The 26,188-nt window shown below is 41.4% G+C and overlaps 1 protein-coding gene across 5 annotated transcripts in view; it reads left to right on the plus strand.

Annotated features, from left to right (window-relative positions):
- Window positions 1-26,188, plus strand: part of COL16A1 (collagen type XVI alpha 1 chain) — a 3,146,845-nt gene that overhangs the window by 1,860,555 nt on the left and 1,260,102 nt on the right. For all 5 annotated transcript variants that reach the window (XM_044082765.1, XM_044082783.1, XM_044082773.1 and 2 more), the window contains exons 27-28: window positions 4,977-5,021; window positions 6,742-6,777. In XM_044082765.1, coding sequence (XP_043938700.1) covers window positions 4,977-5,021; window positions 6,742-6,777 — 81 coding nt within the window. The remainder of the gene's footprint in view (window positions 1-4,976; window positions 5,022-6,741; window positions 6,778-26,188) is intronic.

Genomic DNA, 26,188 nt, shown 5'->3' on the forward strand with positions numbered 1-26,188 from the left:
TTTAGTCATTTCCCAGTTGCTGTATATATGATTATGATTATTTTAGTCATTATCCAGTTGCTGTATATATGATTATGATTATTTTAGTCATCCCCCAGTTGCTGTAGATATGATTATGATTATTTTTAGTCATTTCCCAGTTGCTGTATATATGATTATGATTATTTTTAGTCATTTCCCAGTTGCTCTAGATATGATTATGATTATTTCTAGTCATTTCCCAGTTGCTGTATATATGATTATGATTATTTTTAGCCATTTCCCAGTGGCTGTATATATGATTATGATTATTTTTAGTCATTTCCCAGTTGCTGTATATATGATTATGATTATTTTAATCATTTCCCAGTTGCTGTATATATGATTATGATTATTTTAGTCATTGCCCAGTTGCTGTAGATATGATTATGATTATTTTTAGTCATTTCCCAGTTGCTGTAGATCTAATTATGATTATTTTTAGTAATTTCCCAGTGGCTGTAGATATGATTATGATTATTTTTAGTCATTTCCCAGTTGTTGTATATATGATTATGATTATTTTAGTCATTTCATAGTTGCTGTAGATATGATTGTGATTATTTTTAATCATTTCCAAGTTGCTGTAGATATGATTATTATTATTTTTAGTCATTTCCCAGTTGCTGTAGATATGATTATGATTGTTTTTAGTAATTTCCCAGTTGCTGTAGATATGATTATGGTTATTTTTAGTCATTTCCCAGTTGCTGTATATATGATTATGATTATTTTTAGTCATTTCCCAGTTGCTGTATATATGATAATGATTATTTTTAGTCATTTCCCCGTTGCTGTAGATATGATTATTTTTAGTCATTTCCCAGTTGCTGTGGATCTGATTATGATTATTTTTAGTCATTTCCCAGCTGCTGTAGATATGATTATGATTATTTTTAGTCATTTCCCAGTTGCTGTGGATCTGATTATGATTATTTTTAGTCATTTCCCAGTTGCTGTAGATATGATTATGATTATTTTTAGTCAATTCCCAGTTGCTGTAGATATGATTATTATTATTTTTAGTCATTTCCCAGTTGCTGTATATATGATAATGATTATTTTTGTCATTTCCCCGTTGCTGTAGATATGATTATTTTTAGTCATTTCCCAGTTGCTGTGGATCTGATTATGATTATTTTTAGTCATTTCCCAGTTGCTGTAGATATGATTATGATTGTTTTTAGTCATTTCCCAGTTGCTGTAGATATGATTATGGTTATTTTTAGTCATTTCCCCGTTGCTGTAGATATGATTATTTTTAGTCATTTCCCAGTTGCTGTTGATCTGATTATTATTATTTTTAGTCATTTCCCAGTTGCTGTAAATGTGATTATGATTATTTTTAGTCATTTTTCAGTTGCTGTAGATATGATTATAATTATTTTTAGTCATTTCCCAGTTGCCGTATATATGATTATGATTATTTTTAGCCATTTCCCAGTTGCTATAGATCTGATTATGATTATTTTAGTCATTTCCCAGTTGCTGTATTAATGATTATGATTATTTTTAGTCATTTCCCAGTTGCTGTAGTTATGATTATGATTATTTTAGTCATTTCCCCGTTGCTGTAGATATGATTATGATTATTTTTAGTCATTTCCCAGTTGCTGTAGATATGATTACGATTAATTTTAGTCATTTCCCAGTTGCTGTAGATATGATTATGATTATTTTTATTCATTTCCCAGTTGCTGTATATATGATTATGATTATTATAGTCATTTTCCAGTTCCTGTATATATGATTATGATTATTTTAGTCATCTCCCAGTTGCTGTAGCTATTATTATGATTATTTCTAGTCATTTCCCAGTTGCTGTAGATCTGATTGATTATTTTTAGTCATTTCCCAGTTGCTGTAGATATGATTATGATTATTTTTAGTCAATTCCCAGTTGCTGTAGATATGATTATGATTATTTTTAATCATTTCTCAGTTGCTGTAGATCTGATTATGATTATTTTAGTCATTTCCCTGTTGCTGTAGATATGATTATGGTTATTTTAGTCATTTCCCAGTTGCTGTAGATCTGATTATGATTATTTTTAGTCATTTCCCAGTTGCTGTAGATATGATTATGATTATTTTTAGTCATTTCCCAGTTGCTGTAGATATGATTATGATTATTTTTAGTCATTTCCCAGTTGCTGTAGATATGATTATGATTATTTTAGTCATTTCCCAGTTGCTGTAGATATGATTATGATTATTTTTAGTCATTTCCCAGTTGCTGTAGATATGATTATGATTATTTTTAGCCATTTCCCAGTTGCTGTAGATATGATTATGATTATTTTTAGCCATTTCCCAGTTGCTGTAGATATGATTATGATTATTTTTAGTCATTTCCCAGTTGCTGTATATATGATTATGGTTATTTTTAGTCATTTCCCAGTTGCTGTAGATCTGATTATGATTATTTTTAGTCATTTCCCAGTTGCTGTAGATCTGATTATGATTATTTTTGTCATTTCCCAGTTGCTGTAGATATGATTATGATTATTTTTAGTCATTTCCCAGTTGCTGTAGATATGATTATGATTATTTTTATCCATTTCCCAGTTGCTGTAGATCTGATTATGATTATTTTAGTCATTTCCCAGTTGCTGTAGATCTGATTATGATTATTTATAGTCATTTCCCAGTTGCTGTAGATCTGATTATGATTATTTTTACTCATTTCCCAGTTGCTGTAGATCTGATTATGATTATTTTTAGCCATTTCCCAGTTGCTGTAGATATGATTATGGTTATTTTTAGTCATTTCCCAGTTGCTGTAGATATGATTATGATTATTTTTAGTCATTTCCCAGTTGCTGTAGATATGATTATGATTATTTTTAGCCATTTCCCAGTTGCTGTAGATATGATTATGGTTATTTTTAGTCATTTCCCAGTTGCTGTAGATATGATTATGATTATTTTTATCCATTTCCCAGTTGCTGTAGATCTGATTATGATTATTTTAGTCATTTCCCAGTTGCTGTAGATCTGATTATGATTATTTATAGTCATTTCCCAGTTGCTGTAGATCTGATTATGATTATTTTTACTCATTTCCCAGTTGCTGTAGATCTGATTATGATTATTTTTAGCCATTTTCCAGTTGCTGTAGATATGATTATGGTTATTTTTAGTCATTTCCCAGTTGCTGTTGATATGATTATGATTATTTTTAGTCATTTCCCAGTTGCTGTAGATATGATTATGATTATTTTTAGTCATTTCCCAGTTGTTGTATATATGATTATGATTAGTTTTTGTCATTTCCCAGTTGCTGTAGATCTGATTATGATTATTTTTAGTCATTTCCCAGTTGCTGTAGATCTGATTATGATTATTTTCAGTCATTTCCCAGTTGCTGTAGATATGATTATGATTATTTTTATCCATTTCCCAGTTGCTGTAGATCTGATTATGATTATTTTAGTCATTTCCCAGTTGCTGCATATATGATTATGATTAGTTTTTGTCATTTCCCAGTTGCTGTAGATCTGATTATGATTATTTTTAGTCATTTCCCAGTTGCTGTAGATATGATTATGATTATTTTTAGTAATTTCCCAGTTACTGTATATATGATTATGATTATTTTAGTAATTTCCCCGTTGCTGTAGATTTGATTATGGTTATTTTTTGTCATTTCCCAGTTGCTGTAGATCTGATTATGATTATTTTCAGTCATTTCCCAGTTGCTGTATATATGATTATGATTAATTTTAGTCATTTCCCAGTTGCTGTAGATATGATTATGATTATTTTTAGTAATTTCCCAGTTACTGTATATATGATTATGATTATTTTAGTAATTTCCCCGTTGCTGTAGATTTGATTATGGTTATTTTTAGTCATTTCCCAGTTGCTGTAGATCTGATTATGATTATTTTCAGTCATTTCCCAGTTGCTGTATATATGATTATGATTAATTTTAGTCATTTCCCAGTTGCTGTAGATATGATTATGATTATTTTAGTCATTTCCCAGTTGCTGTAGATCTGATTATGATTATTGTTAGTCATTTCCCAGTTGCTGTTGATATGATTATGATTATTTTAGTAATTTCCTAGTTGCTGTAGATATGATTGTGATTATTTTTAATCATTTCCGAGTTGCTGTAGATATGATTATTATTATTTTTAGTCATTTCCCAGTTGCTGTAGATATGATTATTATTATTTTAGTCATTTCCCAGTTGCTGTAGATATGATTATGATTATTTTTAGTAATTTCCCAGTTGCTGTAGATATGATTATGATTGTTTTTAGTCATTTCCCAGTTGCTGTATATATGATAATGATTATTTTTAGTCATTTCCCAGTTGCGGTATATATGATTATGATTATTTTTAGTCATTTCCCATTTGCTGTAGATATGATTATGATTATTTTTAATCATTTCCCAGTTGCTGTAGATATGATTATGATTATTTTTAGTCATTTCCCAGTTGCTGTAGATCTCATGATTATTTTTAGTCATTTCCCAGTTGCTGTAGATATGATTATGATTATTTTTAGTCATTTCCCAGTTGCTGTAAATATGATTATGATTATTTTTAGTAATTTCCCAGTTGCTGTAGATATGATTATGATTGTTTTTAGTCATTTCCCAGTTGTTGTAGATATGATTATGATTATTTTTAGTCATTTCCCAGTTGCTGTAGATCTGATTATGATTATTTTTAGTCATTTCCCAGTTCCTGTAGATATGATTATGATTATTTTTAGTCATTTCCCAGTTGCTGTATATATGATTATGATTATTTTTAGTAATTTCCCAGTTGTTGTAGATATGATTATGATTATTTTTAGTCATTTCCCAGTTGCTGTAGATCTGATTATGATTATTTTTAGTCATTTCCCAGTTGTTGTAGATATGATTATGATTATTTTTAGTCATTTCACAGTTGCTGTAGATATGATTATGATTATGATTATTGTTATGTTGTTTTCTAGGGTGCAACTGGACTTCCTGGTGTGCAGGGACCAAAAGGAGAAAAGGTAAACCCACTAAACCTTGCAATGCAGTGTACTATAAAATCAACATTTGTAAAATCAAGCATATTCAGTATATGATTCTGTTTTTCTGTTTACACTTTTGGGACCACAACATTTCTCAGCTGTATTCTTCTTTTCAAGTTTGGGGTACAGATAGTAACCAAGACTTAATGTATTAATGCAACAACATTCATTCCTACTCCTGTTTTTAATACAGAAACTTGAACATAAAATTTGCTGAATAATTGTCACATTGCAGAAATTTATTGATGTGCCTCCTAACAATGAGTGATGTCTATTACTACCGATCATGCAATGTGACAAAAGATGCCATGTTAGCCTGAAGTACACTGTTTGCACATTTCTGAAAGAACACTTCCAAGCATTCAGCACCTATGTTTTGTTTGTAATGTTTCTGCCACTTCTGCCCACTGCTGGTATTTGGAAGTACTCTTTTCCATGAGACAGGTATATGTACATGGGGGTGGAGGGGGCTACTGCCCTGATAGTACCGCATTTAGTAAATCATTCTTTAACCAGGATAGACTCACTGAGTTATAACTTAATTAAAATATTATGTATTATACCATGTAGGTCTATGACCTTGGAGTACATTAGATTTAGTTAGATGGGATACATTGTGTTCTTACACTGAAGAACTGTGAGTCCTTCCCTGGTGAGGATCTCCTTTATGTTTTGGAAGAATGTATTTCAAAGAGAGAGGAATTGCCTGGGTGGGTTTTGGTGAATCACTGTGATTACTGGATATAGTACCTCTAGTGTTCACTATGCCTAGTGAGGAGTCCAAAGAAGCTATGAGGGAGTAGCAGAATATGGGATAATTAAAGGATTTATTACTTTTTGGAAAGACAAATGAAGTAGAAGAGAAGGATGGAAAGGCAAACTCAAGTCTTGGCCCTACGGGTGTTAAATGGGGTAAATGCTCTCTAGTGGGGTGGCATTCAGATTACACATTGCAAGCTCCAGAACAGGTCTGAAAGATGGGCACAGAGATAAAGAAGGATATTTATAAGAGATCTTAGTCTTTCAGGGATATACTGGATGTGCTCACCTCATTGGCTAGAAAGAAGTGACAGAAAGGGTGGAGATATCAAATGGTGGGTATGTTTACCAGCACAGAAGGGCTGCAAAAGATAAATAAGGGAACCACTTGGAAACAGTTAACATGCCCAGTATGCGAATGTATATATGTATTTAATCACTTAATTATGTTAAGACATTGAGCCTAACACTTGCCTGTCAGAAGAGGAGGAGCAGTAAGGACAGAAGTTTGAAAATAAAGAGGAGAAGACTGCAGTCTGGTATGCAGACCAGAGGGAGGCAACATGAATGGATGACAGCAAATAACAGAGCTGAGGTAGAAAATGAAACTGAGGGCTCCTTCATCCAACAGATTATACAAATGGCTGCAGTGGTCGTAACCAGTTTAACCAGGAAACCAAAGGTGTATCTTTTATTTAGTCCAGAATATTTACTAGTCAGCAGCACATGACAGGGAAGAGGCCAATTGCTGATGTTAAACCTAAACCTACAGTTCCATTTTAAATACATTGTAACACAATTTACCAAAGAAGGAATCCAAACTCATAGTTCCATTTTAAATACATTGTAACAAAATTTACAAAATAAGAGCTGAACAACACACCCCATCTGTGTCATGTTCCATTGAAGATTTCTTCTAATGCACATTTTCTCTTTACAGGGCTCTGTTGGTGCAAAAGGATCAGCTGGGAAACCTGTAAGTACAATGTTAACAAATATTGTTTGCTTTTCCTTTAAAGAAAGTATGCATTTCAAGTTAATGTTTCCTTCTTTTATATCAATGGATTAGCCTGGCAGTTAGCACAGAAGATTAGGGCTATGTGCTACTAACTAATACTTCCCCTAGTCTGAGGTCTGATTCTATCATCCTTCATTTGCCTACTGTGTGACTCTGAGAAAGGCACTTAAGTAGGGACACACACACAGTGGGGCTTTCATAGTTAGCAAATAACAATTTCAGTGAGTTAGTGGTTCCTTTTAGGTAATGTCCAGAACACATCGAAGGCTAGATTTTGTCAGTCTGGAGAGAGGAAGTGGCTCCTAGAATCAGGACTTGAGGAGGAGTAGCCTTAGCCGCTCTGTCATAATGTGGAGTGTAATAAGCGCCATGGGCTTAGGTGGGGATGATAGAATTACAAAAGCAACCACCAAGAACAAAAAATTAGAAGTTATGTACCTACCACAACGTTCCATGTTAGTTGTCTTCTCTCGCCTTCTTTCTTGCTGGATGGGTTCGGAGCCGATCCTCGGCTCTGACTCAGCACTTGCTTTAGCTTGAGAACTCCTTTTACCAGCTCGAGGCAACCCTATATCCCATGATGCAAGGCGGAACTACCTCAGATCTCGTTTGGTAGCTAACCTACCCTGCTAAGGACTAACCTAACATAATTATGAAAACCAAGTTCATAATAAGAGTCCTTATATGAAGGCTCAGGAGGAAACAACCCAATAGGAACTCTTCAAGATCTGTCCAGGCCAGGGGGAAGGAGGGAGGGACGCAAGAAAGAAGGCGAGAGAAGACAACTAACATGGAACGTTATGGTAGGTACATAACTTCTAAATGTTAAGTTGTCAATCTCGCCTTCATTCTTGCTGGATGGGACCGCGTCCCTAGCACCTGTATCCCGGGTGGCTCAGTGGAACAGACTCTTGAGAACTGTGGAACCAAAACTGGCCCTGTCTCTGGAGGCCAAGTCTAACTTGTAATGAGAGACAAAGGTATGAGGCGTGGCCCAAGTAGCTGCTGCACAAATGGTATCAATGGGTAGCCTATCCTGAAAAGCTGCTGAAGTGGATAGACTCCTGGTTGAGTGTGCTTTCGGTTTAGAAGGTAGCTGTTTGCCTCTGAGAGAGTACACATAGGAAATGGTGGAAGGCAACCATCTGGATAAGGTCACTTTAGAAACTGGAAGACCTATCCTGTTTTCTGCATAGGAGACAAATAATTGGTCCGATTTCCTGAATTGTTTAGTTCTATGCAAATAGTACCTGAGCTGACGATGGACATCCAAAAAATGAAGCTTTTGTTCAGCTCTGTCAGAATAGTTTGGGAAAAAGACTGGTAGATCTACGGATTGGTTAATATTGGTTTGAGACACAACTTTGGGGAGAAAGGACGGGTTCGTTCTTAAGGATACCCTGTCCTTATGAAAAACCAAGTAAGGGGAACGAATGCAGAGAGCTTGAATCTCGGAAACCCTTCTTGCTGAAGTGACAGCCAGTAAGAATATAGTTTTCCAGGTCAATAACTTCAAAGAACATGAAGCAGACGGTTCGAAGGGAGGTAGCATCAAGGATGCCAACATTAAATTTAGATCCCATTGTGGAGGAGGATGCTTTATCGGCGGTTTTAGGAGAAAAACTCCTCTCGGAAAGGACTTGCATAATCTATGAGACATAATGTTATTATCATGCAAGCCAACATGATACTTGGAAATAGCAGCCAGTTGAACTTTAACTGTAGATGAAGAAGATCCTGAATGAAAAACTTCAGCCAGGAAATCTAAAACAGAATGCACAGGAGCAGTAAAGGGATCAATATTCCTGGAATTTGCCCAAATAGAGAAACGTCGCCACTTGCTAGCATAAACAGTTCTAGTGGACGACTTTAAAGAAGACACTAAGATGTCTCTGACTGAATCAGAGATCATCGGAAGCCTGGCTAGGGAAGGAAGTGGAGCAATCAAGCAGTGAGGTTGAGAGAATGAATGGCCCGGTGCTGCTGACCCGACTGGTGGATCAAGAGATCCGGAACTGGGTCCAGATGCCAGGGCTGCACCAGGAGGTGACGCAGAAACGGAAACCAAATTTGTCGAGGCCAGTAAGGGGCAATGAGAATCAACTTGGCCCTCAAAACGGTGGCTTTCTGAATGACTTGTGGAATCAAGGGAAAGGGAGGAAAAGCGTACAGAAGTCCCCGGGGCCAATCCTGGGTTAGAGAGTCTCTCAGGGGTTGGCCTGGTAGGGGAAAGAGGGTGAAAAAATCGGGGCACTTGTTGTTTTGAGGTGTAGCAAAAAGATCGCAACAAGGTGTGCCCCACTTCAGAAAAATCTGATCCACTACAGATTGATTGAGAGACCACTCGTGAGGCATCAGAATGGATCTGCTCAGCCTGTCCGCCAAGAGGTTGAACCTGCCGGGGATGTGCGTTGCTATCAGAAACCGATGAGAGGAGATTGCCCATTGCCAAAGTCTGAGAGCGTCTCGACACAACGGATAGGACCTGGTCCCGCCCTGCTTGTTGATGTACCAGACCACGGGCATGTTGTCCGTTTGTACTGCAATAGTCCCCGTGGGAAGAAAGTCGTTGAGGGCTTGCAACGTTAAAAGCACCGCTCTCATCTCCAGGACATTGATGTGCAGATGGTATTCTATGGGTTGCCACGTCCCGTGGACCATCCTGCCCTGATAATGCCCCCCCACCCAATCAGAGAGGCATCCGTAGTAACTGTGGCAACTGGAGGAGGGGGAACAAAGGGTCGGCCCTGATGAAGAAGAGGGAAGATATCCACCAGTTCAGATGAGTTCTGCACGATTGTGTGACTAAGATTTCGTGCCTCATCGGAAGACTGTGGTACGACCACTGAGTGAATAACATCCACTGCAGAAGACGCATATGGAAGCGAGCCAGTGGTAGAAGAACAATGGCCGCAGCCATAAGACCTAGAACCTTTAGTATCAATCTGGCTTTGACCTTGCTGCTCTGCAATAGAATCCGAACGAATTTTTGGATGCCCAGAATTCTTTGATCTGTTAGTCTGGCTAACATTTTGACGGTGTTTAATTCTGCGCCTATAAAGGTGATAGACTGGCAAGGCCGCAGAGAAGATTTCTCGAAATTTACTGAAATTCCCAAACTCCTGCAAAGCTGCAGAGTGTAGTCTCTCGTCTGAAGAAGCTGACACCTGGTGGTGGCGGAGAGGAGCCAGTCGTCCAAATAAGGAAACACCTGGAATCCTTGACGTCTCAGATGAGCTGTGACCACTGCCATGCATTTGGTAAACACTCTGGGGGCTGAAGTGAGGCCAAAGGGCAGGGCTCTGAATTGGTAATGACTGGTCCCTAGCCGAAAGTGGAGAAACCTTCTGGAGCGCCTGTGAATCTTTATGTGATAGTACGTGTCCTGAAGGTCTATAGAGCACATCCAGTTGTCCTTGCCCAGAAAGGGCAGAATGGACTGAAGCGTGACCATCCGGAATCTTGCCTTCTTGACAAATCTGTTTAGACTGCTCAGGTCTAATATTGGTCTCAATCTCCCGTCCTTTTGGGGACCAAAAGAATCTCAGTAGACGCCGGATCCTACTTGGTCTGCCGGCACAGTCTGGACGGCTCTTTTTCCTAGGAGCTTTGAAACCTCCTGTTCTGCCAAATCCCTTTGACGGGGTGAGATGTCTGGAAGGGATTGTTGAGGTCGGATACCTTTGAAGGGGATTTTGTAACCCTCGGATATGATCGACTGTACCCACATATCTTGTGAGAGGGAATGCCAGGCTACTGGGTACAGCGAAATCCTTCCCCCGACTGCCTCCAAGGGTGGACAGTCGGGCAACACCTTAGGGGTGCTGAAAGGGCTTCTCAGGAAGAGACTCCCTGTTGCCCTGGTTCTGAGGACCCCCCTGCCTCTAGGGCGGCGTCTATTATTGTTACCCCCTCTGCCTCTGGGGGTAAACTGACCACGTGCGTCCGGTGTAGCTCTTTGGGCTTTGCGGAACCACATCTTCCCTCCCTTCTGACCCTTGGGGTATGGTCTAGAAGGGGTGGAAAAATGGACTCCAACGGCAGAAAGAGTTTTACCGTCCTGCTCACACCTGGTCAAGGTATCCTTCACCTGAGGTCCGAAAAAACCGAACCATCAAAGGGGGTATTGGTGAAGGATGCCTTAAAGGGGTCCACAAAATTACAAAGCCGCATCCAGGCTTGGCGTCTAAGAGCCACTCCTGTGCCTGCGGCCCTGCTCACTCCATCGGCTGCATAGGATATGAGCCGCATGGAGGAGTTGGATAAGGAATTCAGGATTGCTAGCTGAGAGGCAATCTTTTCTTGAGCCCCAGCAGCAGAAGGATCCTGGACCACTTCACCCAGTTCCTTGAGAATATCTCTTTGAAGCCTGGTGAAGTGACAAAGGTAGTTCAGCGAACGCATAGCAAAGGTCGCTGAAGAAAACATCCGCTTTCCATACCTGTCCATGGTCCTAGAATCCTTGTTAGGAGGATGGACAGGTACTGAAGGATCCGCCAGTTCCTTCTTAGTGGCCGCCACCACCATAGCATCCACAGAGACGCCCTTGGAAAGAAACTGTTTGTCCGTAGGGGCCGTAATAAACTTGGATGGTCTCCTGGGAACAGGTTCCACAGAATCCGGAGCTGCCCACGCCTTCCGAGCCACTACCTGCATAAGTGGGTCGAAAGGCGGAGACACCCAGGAGGTGGAGGGTTGGGATCCAAAAGCCTCCAGGTATACCGACTCATCCTCGGAGGGATCAATGGATGGCCAATTCCCCCTCTGTCTGAGGAGCTCAAGGATGTCTGAAAAGGAGACATCCTCAGAGGGGGATCGTGGGGAACCCTCCGACTCATCTAAGTTGGTATCAGATGTAGTAGACTCGGGGGAGTCTGTGTGTTTCCTCTTACACGTCCGCTTCCGAGGGGGTTCACCTGCAGGATCAGGAGAAACTTCGGAAGAGGAGGAAATTCCCAATGGGGAAACCTGGGGTGATGGATCCCTGGGCCTGAGAGCAAGAGGCTGGCAAGAGGTGTCTACAGGCACCAAAGAGGGAGGAGCTAGAGGGATGGACCGTTGACCTGGCTCAGGAGCCAGGACACTCCTCATCACCTCAAAGGCTCCCCTCCCCAGGAGACCGGAATATCCCCGTTCCGAGGATACAGGAATTCCCAGCTCCACTGAGAGGGAAGGCTCCGAGGCCGATGTCGGTGCCGAGCTTACCAAAGCCGAAGCCCCGAGAGGGAGAGCGGGGTCGGACAAGGGTCCGATGCCACTAGCCCCCTCGGAGCCGACCAGGGAAACTCGACGACCGGATCCCTCCAAGGAAGGTCTCAAGGAGGAGATTGGAGCCGAAGACGATGGAGCCGAAGGATGTATCGGCTCTGGCGCCGAAACAGTCACTGTCCCGAGAAGCTCCGGCTCCAAACTCTGGTGGGGAGTCAGAGGAGGAAGTTCAAGGGGTGAAGCAATAGCCGAAGTCTGACGGGCTATGGAGCATTTGGGCCAGTGCCTGCAACTTTAACAGCCTGCTTACCACCCTCTCTAAGTCGTGGTCAGACAGCCTGGAAGATCTCGAAGATCGGCTCCGATGGCTCCGCTCTGACAAAAGAGGAGACCCCGGAGCCGAGTGGATACTCTCCAATGAAGGGGACCGAGATCTCTTTCGGGACGAAGTCATCGGAGCCGAAGTCCCCTGAATTCCAGATGGAGCCAAAGGTTTCTCGGCTCCGATGCTGGATAAAGTGTCGTCTCCAGCCGGAGCCGACAAAGCCACAGTAGACCGGGTGTCGGAACCAATCGGTGCCGAACCCACTACCTTGGAAGCAGAAAGATCGGTTCCAGCCGGAGCCGATTTCGGCTCCGACGGAGCCGGAGCCACCGGAGGAGGCTTGGATACTGTAGCCTGAACCTTCGGTGGCTTAGAAGGTTTACTAGACCCTGATTTAGAGGGAGAACCTTCTGGCTTAAGTAAGCCACGGAGGATCAATTTATTCCTCCTTTCCTGCAGGACTCTCTGGCTAAAAGAGTGACACAAAGCACAGGAGTCCTGCAGGTGCAAAGGCCCCAGGCAGTAAACACAAGAAGTGTGACCGTCTGTCAGAGACATTTTCTGACAGCACGAGTCACATTTCTTGAAGCCTGAGACCTTGCCTTCCTTTGAAATAGTCCTAGAGGAAGAAGTCACACACACACCCCAACAAACACACAATTAATCCCCAACACACAGACACACAGGTAGGGATTAACCAATGGGGTCTAGGCCTAACTTAAAACTGTTTTACAACTATGAAAAGAATTTAAAAGTTTTTAACTATAAGGGAAATAGGGTGGGATATAGAAAGACTACACACAATGAAAAGGGTAAAAAGGGGGAAATAAATCCCTAACTAAGCTTTTAGACAATATTAACTTACCTCAGCTGGCAAAGGAGCCCTCTTTCACTAAGCGGCAAACGAGATCTGAGGTAGTTCCGCCTTGCATCATGGGATATAGGGTTGCCTCGAGCTGGTAAAAGGAGTTCTCAAGCTAAAGCAAGTGCCGAGTCGGAGCCGAGGATCGGCTCCGAACCCATCCAGCAAGAATGAAGGTGAGATTGACAACTTAACATCTGATGTGAAAAACAAGAAAAATGGCTCAGGAAAAATGCCAGCATCCACAAACAAGTATTTCATAAAATCAATGTCCTTTAAAAACCAAAGCGCTTCACACGTGGATTGGTTGATTCTTGTTTTTTTTGGCTTATTTTGGACTTTTTTCCATCACAACATTGATTTTTAAAGGACATTGATTTTATTAAATACTTGTTTGTGGACGCTGGCATTTTTCCTGAGCCATTTTTCTTAGAATTACAAAAGCAATAATACTTAAGGACCCAGGAAGATTTCAAATCAAGAGGAATATAGGCTAGATTCAGACTTGCTCAATTTTGACTGGCATCACTGTGCTCTAAACCAGTCATCTTACATTAAGAGGGCCTCACTGCTCCCTTGTGGCAGGTGTGTAGCTCAGGTTCTATCTGAGTTGGGGATTGCTGCAGAAAGGCACCGTTTGGGGCTTTCCCATTGGTAGTTTGTCTAAAAACCTGTTGAACTTTGCCTGTAATTAAGCCTCGCATTTGCACGGGTTTGCTCTCAGTTAACCAGAGCTGCTCAGAGTTTAGTGACTTTAGCCAGAGATCTGGAGTGCATCTGAACTGAAATCCAAGGCATCTACTTCAAACAACTGAAAAATAACTATAATGAATAACGGAACAAACTTGTCTAGCTGCAAGTAAACGCTGGGTTCTTAAGAATAATGAAATAGTAAGGTAGAAATAAAAAAACCAACAGCGTTAGCAGATGCTGTAAGTCTCAATCACAAAATCCAACGGACGATGAAAGTAAACCAATCTTCTCTTTTATTCAATACAAGCATGTAAAAACGTTTTACATGCTTGTATTGAATAAAAGAGAAGATTGGTTTACTTTCATCGTCCGTTGGATTTTGTGATTGAGACTTACAGCATCTGCTAACGCTGTTGGTTTTTTTATTTCTACCTTACTGAAAAATAACTATATTTAAAGCCAGTATTGCAATTTAATTGTATTAATTTGAATTACTGCTTCATTTTTGGTGATTGTGTCTGCATTTCTTTTCCTGCACTTTGAAATTCTGTAAATTCTGTGTTACTGCCTTACATAGCATATGCTAGATTCAGACTTGTTGAATCTAGACTGTTTGATATTGCTGTGCTCTAAACCAGCCATCTTACATTAAGAGGTCCTCCCTGCACCCATGTGGCAGAACTGTTTAGCTCATGTTCCATCTTAGTTGGGGATTGCTGGAGAATGCCTCAGTTTGTCTTAAAACTGTTAAATTTTACCTGTATTTAAGCCTCGCTTTTGCACGTAGCTGTGCATTACACAATGGGGGGAGTTAGCACTACCCTGTATAGATGCACACACCTGGAAACTTAAAGGAGAAGGTCATGGTCTGCTGCCTTTTGGGCGCCAAGTTGCATCAGATCATGCATGCACCCAGGTCACTCAACAACAAGTACTGCTATGATTTTGTCATAGTCCAAGTTGGGGTGAATGACTTGAGACATACCTCCTTGGACTATATGAAGAGAGACATGACTGAATTCTCAGATTATAGGTACCAGACAGGTATGACTCTAGCCCTAAGCAGCATTCTACCTTCACCCAGGATGATGCCACAATATAAACAAAAAATGGTTGACTTCAACAATTGGCTTAGCTTCTCGTATCATTCCAGGGGTGATCCAGTCATCCTAGGAAGACATGGTTGACAGACCACACTGTTTTCCAGAGATACTCTGCACCTGTCTCTTCTAGGCTTTCGGATACTGGCTAAGGTGATTGCCTCCCCCATAGTGCCTTTTATAGGCAATGTCAAAACAACAATATTTCCAACATAGCAGAAACCACTCAAGACAAACTCAAGGTTCTGCTGCTTAATGCTAAGAGTATAAACATGAAACTGCACTCCCTTAAAGCACTCCTCACCTTGGAAGATGCTGATGTCTGTGCAGTCACTGAAACATGGTTCAAGGCCACAGAGAATACCTCAGCTGTACAAGGCTACAATGCCTTCCTTCCACACATTCAGACCTCGGAGTAAGTGTGAAATTACCAAATGTGGAATTTATCCATCTTCATTAAAGCCAAGTACACTCTGAGATTGGTCAAACAGTACAACTATCTCAAACTAGTCCATGCCCAATTATCTATAGGCAAAACATCCTAACACATTATTGATAGCTATAGGTCCACCTCCATGAATCAAGAAAACCATAATGCCTACCTGGACTTACTAGAGTCACTCACCATACAGCCCAACACTTTAGTCATGGGAGATTTCAGTTATCCCTCCATCAACTGGGGTAAAATACATGAGCTCAACCATGCTCACCCAAAGGACTTTGTCAATGGAAAGACTCGGGAATAGACAGTCTACACCCCCAAGTGGCTCCAATGTCCTTGACATAGTAATCACCAACATGGGTGGCCACTGCACTGCCCACTGTGTGATGCCCTCCCTGGTAAGGCCGGACCATAAATCAGTCTGATTCAAAGTAACTGTTGGACCCCACACCCCCAAAGGAGGAAAAAAACTAAGAAACTTCTCCAAAGAAAACTACAGTCTACTAAGTAATGGTATAAAAAGTTGTATGCCCCCTGCAATCACAGGCAATAATGACTCCTATGCAGAGATGTACAGAAATGCCCCAAATAATCATCTTAGCAATTGTATAGAGTTAGCTGTAACTGACCAGATTAAAACCAGGCCCTCCTGCAAAAAACAAGTCACCTTCATGGACATCTAGTATAAAAAGATTGTGTAACAAAAGGAAGAAACTGGTGTCCAAGAACAAGAGGCAACTGCCTCTGCAGAGGAAGAATTCCTTCCACAAATTGAACACACAAATCAAAAGTCTTGTAAAGTCCTCTAAAGCTAATTATGATGCTAAAATAGCATCCCTAGCCAAGGACAACCGTAAGGCATTCTTTAACTTTGCCTGAAATCTAAAAGGAAGTGCCCAACTATGTTCTAAGTTGGTGGTAGATGGTGCCACTCATACTATACTGGAGCAAATTGCTAACCTGCTAGCTGACAGATTTGGTGCAAACTTCACCCCCCTATCCCCACCAGCCATACCACAAAGCATACCTGATACCATTTCACTACCTAGTATCTCTACAGATCAAGTCATATTTGCGTTCTCCAGGGCCAAAAACATGGCTTCAGTGGGACCAGATAACATCCTAGGTTGCTTGCTAAGCAGTTTTTAACAAGATCTAGCTGACACATTTTCCATTCTTTTTAACCATAGCCTGAGAACTGGCTTTGCAGCAGCAGAATGTAAAACAGCAACAGTGATCCCCTTGCATAAAGGGGGCCATCAACTAACCTTGGAAATTATGGACCCATAAGTCTAACCAACCTCGTCTGCAAGGCCATGGGAAGGATCACCATGGACCTCATCATCAAGGACATAGGTGACCTTCAGACTCTAAACCCAACCCAGTTTGGCTTTATTAAGGGTAGACTTTGACTACAGAATCTGCTAGACTTTTTCAAGAAAGTCAACAAAGCCCTGGATGAAGGTAAGATGGTGCATATCACTTATCTGGACCCAGCCAAAGCCTTTGACAAAATCCCCTACTCAACTAGCATTGAAAAACTTTCCCAACTAGGTGTTAACCCTTACATCACTAGATTGGTACTAACTGGCTCTCCAACAGAACACGGACTGCCAAAGTTTGTGACTCCTCCTCTACCAGTAGACCTGTCACCAGTGCATACCACAAGGATCTGTGTCCTCTACCAGTGTACCCATCACCAGTGCATACCACAAGGATCTGTGTCCTCTACCAGTAGACCTGTCACCATTGCATACCACAAGGATCTGTGTCCTCTACCAGTAGACCTGTCACCAGTGCATACCACAAGGATCTGTGTCCTCTATCAGTAGACCCATCACCAGTGCATACCACAAGGATCTATGTCCTCTAACAGTAGACCCGTCACCAGTGCATACCACCAAGGATCTGTGTCCTTTACAAGTAGACCTGTCACCAGTGCATACCACAAGGATCTGTGTCCTCTACCAGTAGACCTGTCACCAGTGCATACCACAAGGATCTGTGTCCTCTATCAGTAGACTCGTCACCAGTGCATACCACAAGGATCTGTGTCCTTTACCAGTAGACCCGTCATCAGTGCATACCACAAGGATCTGTGTCCTCTACCAGTAGACCCGTCATCAGTGCATACCACAAGGATCTGTGCTGGGCCCTTTACTATTTGGAATCTATTTCTTGGAAGTCCAGGCTAAAGTAGATGGCCTTTGGCCTCCTAAGTTCACTGATGATTGTAAGCTTTGCCTAGTCATTGAGTCACCCAATGATGTTACCATATTATAGGAGGGCCTAACACAAAAGAATTACCAGTGCAAAAGTCACAGTCTAAAACAAAACGCAAAAAAAGAGCAGTAAAATCCTATTTGGCAAAGCACAATTCCCCAATAATTATAATATCGATAGCACCCCTCTAAGTTCAAACCCAGTGGTGCGAGATCTAGTAATACAGGTCAACAGCAATCTGAACTGACTACCAGGCTTCCACAGTGGTAAGAAAAGACTTCTACATTGCTCATCTCATAAGTAAAGGCATCACATCCAGGTCTAAAGATGTTATAACCCCACTTTACTCAACCGTAATCAGACCATTAATTGAGTAGAATGCTCCCTTCTGCATATATCTCACCAGACACCTGCAGCAACTGGAGAGACCAGCGAGGTTTCTCAAGACTGAATGCCCTGTCACTCTACTCTGTACCATATAGGTTACTGAGAGGTGACTTGTGCCTGGCCTAGAGGGCAGTCTCTAACCCCAAGCTGATGGAAATACTGCACATTCACAAATCAAATGGCAGTAGAGTCACTCACTCTAGGGATCTCAACCTTGCCAGTGACATTACCAGAACATGCTATTGAGACAGGTAAGTCTCCCAGAGATTGCCACTACTCTGGAATAAACTTCCATTTCATGTGAAGAAGAACTCCTCAATGACCCTATTCAAGCACAAACTAGACAAGTCGATGGGTGACTACAAATTCACCCTGGGAGTAGCACCCATGTCCCTCATGGACAAGGGTAGTCAGTGCTGATTTGTAAAGTAAGTCTATCTAACCAAGGACAATTGGGACAACCTGGGATTAAGATGGCTAGGCTTATAAAGGCTCTAGGGTCACTAGTCTAATAACCTCCTATGAACCTATGAACCTGTAAGAGGCCAACAGACTGTCGTGAATGTGCCATACCTTATTCTGGTAAATTCCCCTTTAAACAACAGCAGATTCTAGTTCCCCTGTTCTACTAGGTATATTTCTGTATATGAATATATATGTACATATTTAATTATGTTAAATAAGTCAGTCCTGCTGAACCAACAGCACCTTTACAAGACATATTATTTCCAAAATACAAAATGTAAAGATTATTTATTAACAGAATAATCAATTTACTTTTTCTAAAATGGAAACAGCAGAACTATCTAAGTGTCCTCAGAATGCATTAAGCAGCTTATGTGAATACTGCAACATATATATCCTACATATCTTTACAAATTTTATTTTTTGGAAGTCTTTGACCAGCAGTTTGTAATAATGATGCAGTCCCTAAAGTTCCTTGTAAACCATAATTAGAGAAAGTATTTCACTGGCAAGCTTTAACACATGTGAAAACAGCACAACTGATCTCTATTTGAGCCACGTGTGAAGGTGACAGAATAGATTTGTGGCTGAACCACATGTAGAAATAAAGACTATTCAAAGAGCTTTTGGTGGAGTGCAATAGTTCAAAAACTGGTAGACTCACAGAGGGTTCCTAGTGGGAATGGATGTGCAGCTCTGAGTATATCAACCAGAAGAACTAGGACAGAGAAAAGGAGAACTGAGCTAAGGAGAAATACTGACTGGCTAACAATGATGCCAACACATCAGTCACAACTTTTTAAGAGTGTTGATTAACTGTTTTGCACTCTTAAAAAGTTATTTGTTGCTTAATTTTACCTGTAGGCTAACACACTCAAGTGTGCTAGCCACTTAAAAGCATTTATAGCATTTACTGTCTGTTTTTTTTCCTTGTCTCTGTAAAAAAAAAAAAAAAAAATCTCTTGTTTTCCCACCTTACTGAACTAGAGTAGTCCAGTTTCAGAGTTGCTGATCCCTGGGCTTTGTTTTTAGTTCCTGTTACTGATCCATTGCCTTATTAGGAAGGAGGGAAGTTTCTTTGCTTACCAGTGGGAGTGGGAAGCACTGAGCAGCCTTTTTGTCCGAATTGGTGAAGTTTCAGCCAGAAACTAGTAGTCCATTGGTCGTTTTGGGCCAATTCCTAGCTCCTTTCAGCCCCCTGCTATAAAACACGCTAAACACGCGTTTTCCAGCTTGTACCAACTCAGCACAGATCCTCGTGGTGGCCTGCAGAGTGATCCAAGCAGCAGAGAGCTAAAAGAGTGACTTTCTACCAGATATAAGAATTTTTTGTGGCTTTCCCACTGTTATTTAGCTAGCGACTGCATTTCGCCTGTTTTACTGCTACTTTAAGTGATTTCTGCATTTTACACTGTTTATTGCACTTTAAGTTACTAATTGTTGCAAATTGTTTCTGTAGGCTACACACTAAAGTGTGCTAGCCGATTTACAGCATTTATAGCATTTACTGTCTGTTTTTTTTCCTTATCTCTGTAATAAAACAAAAATCTCTTGTTTTCCCACTTTACTGAACTAGAGTAGTCCAGTTTCAGAGTTGCTGATCCCTGGGCTTTGTTTTTAGTTCCTGTTACTGATCCATTGCCTTATTAGGAAGGAGGGAAGTTTCTTTGCTTACCAGTGGGAGTGGGAAGCACTGAGCGCCTTTTGTCCGATTTGGTGAAGTTTCAGCCAGAAACTAGTAGTCCATTGGTCGCTTTGGGCCAATTCCTAGCTCCCTTCAGCCCCTGCTATAAAACACGCTAAACTGTACTGCTGATCTAACCAGCATATCCTATAACTGAAAAGTTCATCTCTACTTGATTCCCAAGTAGACTATTCTCTATCTGTAAAGCCTAGCACTTACTCCTACAGTACTTGCACCTTGATAAAGCACTCTTATTATAGATAGTACCCCACCAGCCTAAAACCCACTTCCCCGGAGTCCTTTGAAAGTTCTTTATCTACTACTTCTAGTATGTCGAGGGATCAGTTGCTAGTGTCCTCTCCAGCTCAACTGGTGAACCTGGGAATATTGAGGCAATGTTACAATTGCCTCATGTACACAGACAATCCTCTCCTTCTCCCACAAAACACAAATACTTAGAGATGCATCTATACGGCCAAACTGGAGGCTGAGCTCTCTCAACATAGGACTGGCAAGACCAGACAGGAGGAGAAGGTAACCACACACAATACATACCCAGTCACACATGGTACCATCACAACTTCAAATCATACACATACTCACACAAAGACATACTCGGAGGCTCTGATCAAAATTTACCAAAACAGCAGAGGCCACCAAAGCAGACACCCAAACAACTACCACCTCACGACCCAACACATGCAACACATAGACCACACAGTCAGAGTGTCAAACAGTCACAGCCCTTAAGGCCAAACAAAATGCCAGACACACTTGTCATTGGTGATTCCATAGTCAGACACACTGACCAACACCAGACTGAGTAAGGAGAAGGTCACAGTAAGCTGCCTGTCGGGCGCTAGAATCCGCCACATAACGCAAGCACTCAGGTCTCTCAACAGCAGGTACAAGTACGACTCAGTCATTGTCCACGCTGGTGTCAACGACCTGAGACGTACCTCCTTGGACTACATGAAAAGGGACGTCGAGGAGCTCTCTGATTATGTAGCCCAGGCAGGTATGACCCTGACCTTGAGCAGTATCCTACCTTCACCTAGAATGATGCCACAATACAGTGATAAGATGATCAGCTTTAATAATTGGCTTAAATTCTGGTGTCATTCAAAGGGGATCCAATGTCTGTCTGCCTGGGATGACATGCTGGACAAGCCACGCTGCTTCGCAAGGGACGGCTTGCACCTGTCACCCCTGGGCTTCGGATATTGGCAAAGGCTCTTGCCACCCCCATAGTGCCTTTTTAGGCAAGGCTCAAATTCTAAACCTACCACCCTAGAACACCAAAAAGGAAAAAAACTAAGGGTAATGCTGCTCAATGCCAGAAGTCTCAATCTCAAGATGCACGCACTCGAGGCCCTGCTCAATATGGAGAACATCGATGTCTGTGCTGTGACAGAAACCTGGTTCAAGGCTCCTGAGAGCACCCCAGCACTAACAGGTTTCACCTCATATCATGCGTTCCGGCCCCAAAATCCGGACAACACCAAGAAAGGAGGGGTGTCCATATTCATAAAGGACACCCACACCTCAAGGTTGGTGGCAACGCACGATGCATCGGAGACCATCCAGGTGCAATTAACCATAGGCAAGACTGCTCTGCAATTTGTAGCTTGTTACAGGCCACCCTCTCAAACTCAGGAACCTCACATGGCCTTCCTGAAAACATTGGAGGGGATAAATGTATCTCCAAACACCATCATACTAGGTGACTTCAACTACCCTAATATAGACTGGGAACACTACTCAAGCCCGAACACTCTAACCCAAAGATTCCTGGAGTTCATAAACTCAAATGCCATGGAACAACTAGTCACCATCCCCACAAGAGGTGAAAACATACTTGATCTCATCATCACGAACATGGGATCAAAATGTTCAACACCGAAGTATACCCCTCACTGGTGAGATCAGATCATAAACTAATCTCGCTGGAGGTCCTCATCCCGCCCCACCTGAAACAAAAAGACCACAGTGAAAAACTTCTCAAAAGCCGATTTCACACTTCTAAAAACTAGTGTGGTCTCCTTTAAGGCCCCTGAGCCAGTGGTAAACATTACTCAAACCGCTGAATCACTTACAAATGCCTTCTACCAGCACCTACAGGACTGCATGGATCAGGCAATCCCAAACAAAACTAAGACTCTCTGTACCAAAGGCAAGCGTCCAGTCTGGTGGACCCCAGCCATAAACAAGCTCTACAACAAAAGGAGGAAGCTACTACAAGATAGAGCAAAATCCTTGAAAGGTAAGACACCTTTGATCATTATAAGTAAAAACTAAGAGCTCTCATAAAATCATCAAAGGCAAATTTTGAGAGAAAAATCGCCAAGGACTCTAAAGACAATCATAAGGCCTTCTTTAGCTATGTTAGAAACCTAGGAGGAAACTCCCAGATATGCTCAGAATTAGTTCAAAATGATGTGAAAATTACTGAACCTACACACATTGCTAACATACTGGCTGACAGGTTCAGTGCAAACTTCCCCACCCCCAAAGGAGAGATATCTATTCCAGAGGATTGTAGCCCCAAACATCTCCAACGCCCAGGTGAGAACTGCCCTCACTAAGACAAAAAACACAGCATCCATGGGACCGGATGGTGTCCCCGGCTGTGTGCTTCATGAACTCAATGAGGAATTAAACCCACAGTTAGGACAGCTGTTTAATCTTAGCCTCACCTCAGGATACGTACCCAAGGAGTGGCGCACGGCGACTGTGGTCCCACTTCATAAGGGCGGTGCCTCCACAGACCCTGGAAATTACCGCCCCATTAGCTTGACAAGCCTTATCTGCAAAGCCATGGAGAGGATCATAATGGAACTCATAAATAAAGACATAGGGAACTTGCAGACTTTGGATCCAACCCAGCTTGGCTTTGTCAAAGGCAGATCCTGCCTCTTAAACTTGGTTGACTTTTTCGAGACAGTCACCAAGGCCATTGATGAGGGAAAGGCAGTCCATACAGCCTACCTCGACCTGGCAAAGGCCTTCACACAATACCCCACTCAGGTATCATCGAAAAACTCATCAGCTTGAATGTAAACCCATACATCACAAGATGGGTTGCAAACTGGCTAAGCGACAGAACCCACAGGGTCAGAGTTGCTGGAGCCATGTCAGACTCAAAGCCTGTCACAAGTGGTGTCCCACAGGGCTCAGTCCTGGGTCCACTCTTGTTCGGCATCTACTTTTCTGAAGTACAAGCAAACACAGGAGGGTTATGGCTGACAAAGTTTGCAGATGACTGCAAACTGGGTGCCATAGTCGAAAACACATCTGACACAGATATCCTCCAGAAGGGCCTCACAGAAACGGATAACTGGTGCCAGAGCCATGGCCTGAAGTTAAACGCCAAAAATGCATAGTCATACCCTTCGGGAAAAACAAGGTTACCCCTAGCTACCATATAGGTGACAATCCACTGAGCACAGAAAAAGTCATCAGGGATCTGGGGACCCAAGTTGACAGTAGTCTTTCGTTTGACACTCATGTTGCTAAAGTAGTTAGGAAAACCTTCTATATCGCCCACCTGATCATGAAGGGATTCACATCTAGATCAAGGGAGGTCATCGTCCCCTGTACTCATCACTCATTAGACCTATGATTGAGTACAATGCCCTGTTCGGAATGTATCTGACCAGACACCTGATGCAGCTTGAAAGGCCCCAAAAGTTCCTCACCAAAAGGATAAAGGGTCTCAAAAATATGTCTTATGCTGCCCGACTGAAAGAACTCCAGCTTTATTCAGTCTCATACCGCTTGCTCAGAGGTGACCTGTGCCTGACATATAAGGCCATGTCAAACCCAGATTTGATGAATATGCTTCACCTCAAAAATCTAGATCCCTCAGAACCACAAGGGCGGAGACTTAAACCTTGACACGGTTATAAATAGAACATGCTGGAGGGACAGATTCATCACCCAGAGACTCCCTATGCTGTGGAACAAAATCCCGGTACATGTGAGGCAGAGCACCTCGCTGGCCTTGTTCAAGAGGAATCTTGACCAACGGATGGGAGATCGCAGATATACCCCAGGGATTACTTCAGTGTCACTGCTTGACAGAGGCACAGAAAAATGATAGGCATAGTTTTTATTCAAACTAAAGGGGTGGCGAAAGCCACATAACTATGGGCTAGGCTTATAAATGCCCTTGGGCAGATAGCCTAGTATGAACCTATGAACATATGAACCTATGAACAATGGAAAAGAAAAGGAATCAGAGAACTCTGTTTTTTAAACATGTTTCTGAGTAGTATCCTACATTTCTACTGGAAGCATTTAGAGTAATGTGCTACCTGGTAATCAGATTTTATGCTAATTAGATGTCCATATTTTTAGCTGGATGTTCCAACTTTTAAAGGACATTTGTTCCTATCTTCAATATCTGCTGGCTGAGAGGTACAGAGGAGGAGAAGGTTCAGATCTTATGTGGTGTTAGAAGAAAGCTTTATTTGTGGTACTGTGATGTATTTTGGGTTTTGGACTTGCTAAATTTTCTTGCTGCCATATTGTACTTCAGGCTGTTCCAGATTTGCTGTATATGATCAGATCAAAAGTAATCTTGATAAAGATTTGTGCAGGCAACCACCCTTAGTATTCACATTGCAGTTCTAACATTGTTTTTGTAGTTTGATGAAATATCACTAAAATAGTGTGGCCTCATTGCACAGTCATTCCTAATCTCAGGGTCACAAAACTAACTCCCCACTGAACCAACTCTGCATTTTCTCTCCATTGTTTCACATTTTGAATTGAGATAATTACCCTACAACTACTAACACTTCTGAAATTACAGGAGAATTTCACTGAAAACTGCAGTTCCTAGAAGAGTTACGCTTTTGAGCTGTATCTTACATTGAGTGGCCTTAGAAATGAGTCAGAATATTTCTAGAGTGCCACGTTTCTTTATTTCACAAGAGAGGAGACCATCAAGTTTCCTTTATGTCTTCCCTAGTTACAGATAATAAAAGGTTCAACTAGAAGAAAATAACCAGTAAGACCTTCAACTTGATAAGATGTTTTGTAAAAAGTCTTTTTGCAGAGGCTAATCCTCTTCATGCCAAACGTATGCATGTTTCCATATATCACATCTTCAGTTGCACAATCACAGAGAAAAGAGAAATCAGTAAAAAAAAGGAAGAAGTCTCTGCTTGTGCAGACATAAAAACTGCACTGACAGTGACTTTCTTAAGGAAGTACAGTTGTGTAAGTAGAAGTACGCTTTTCTCCCCGGGCCTCCACTGAAAATGGAAATTATCCAGCTGGACTAGCCCGGTCAACAAATGTAAAATAAAAATAAAATAAAATAAATAAAATGACAGTAGATGTTCAAATTATCACTGCTGTAGTAGCATTAGCTGTATGGGTATTATATCCTACCAAGGATATAACAGCCGGCCAGCTTCCAAAGCTTCAAGGCACCTTCAATGACTCAGACTGTCAAGGTTTCCTTAGGTAAATACATCTGGAAGTAGAAGGAGAAGAGTCCAAGAACCCTTGGAGAATGATCCTAGCAAAGCATTATCTGGACCTAGAAAAGGAATCACGCTTATACTGCTTTGTAAATAAAATGTACAGAGGACCAAATAGCAGCTTCTAGAATACTTTTAGAATCCATCCCATTCCAAGAAAATGTAAATGAGGCCAAGGATCTAGTAGAGTGGGCCTTGACCCTGCCTGGAATAGTTTTGATATAGTGGGTATAACAGTCATTTATAAATGATCTGTTTTGACACAGGTTGTCCCTTCATCTTACCTTCACAAGAAATGAACAACTGATCCAAACATCTGAATGATTCAGTTCTGTCAGGGGAATCCTAAATGAAAGGCCTACACTGGATGACTTTTTAACTGACTCTAGAACAGACACTTCTGTTAAAAAGGGCTAGTTAGTAGAGCATATAAAATATTACATAATAATCAGAAGAGGAAAGAAAAAGTGGATAGAGAGATTAGATAT

The sequence above is a fragment of the Protopterus annectens genome, chromosome 1.part1 (assembly GCF_019279795.1).
Source record: "Protopterus annectens isolate FY-2018-M chromosome 1.part1, PAN1.0, whole genome shotgun sequence".
Taxonomy (NCBI): Eukaryota; Metazoa; Chordata; order Ceratodontiformes; family Protopteridae; genus Protopterus; species Protopterus annectens.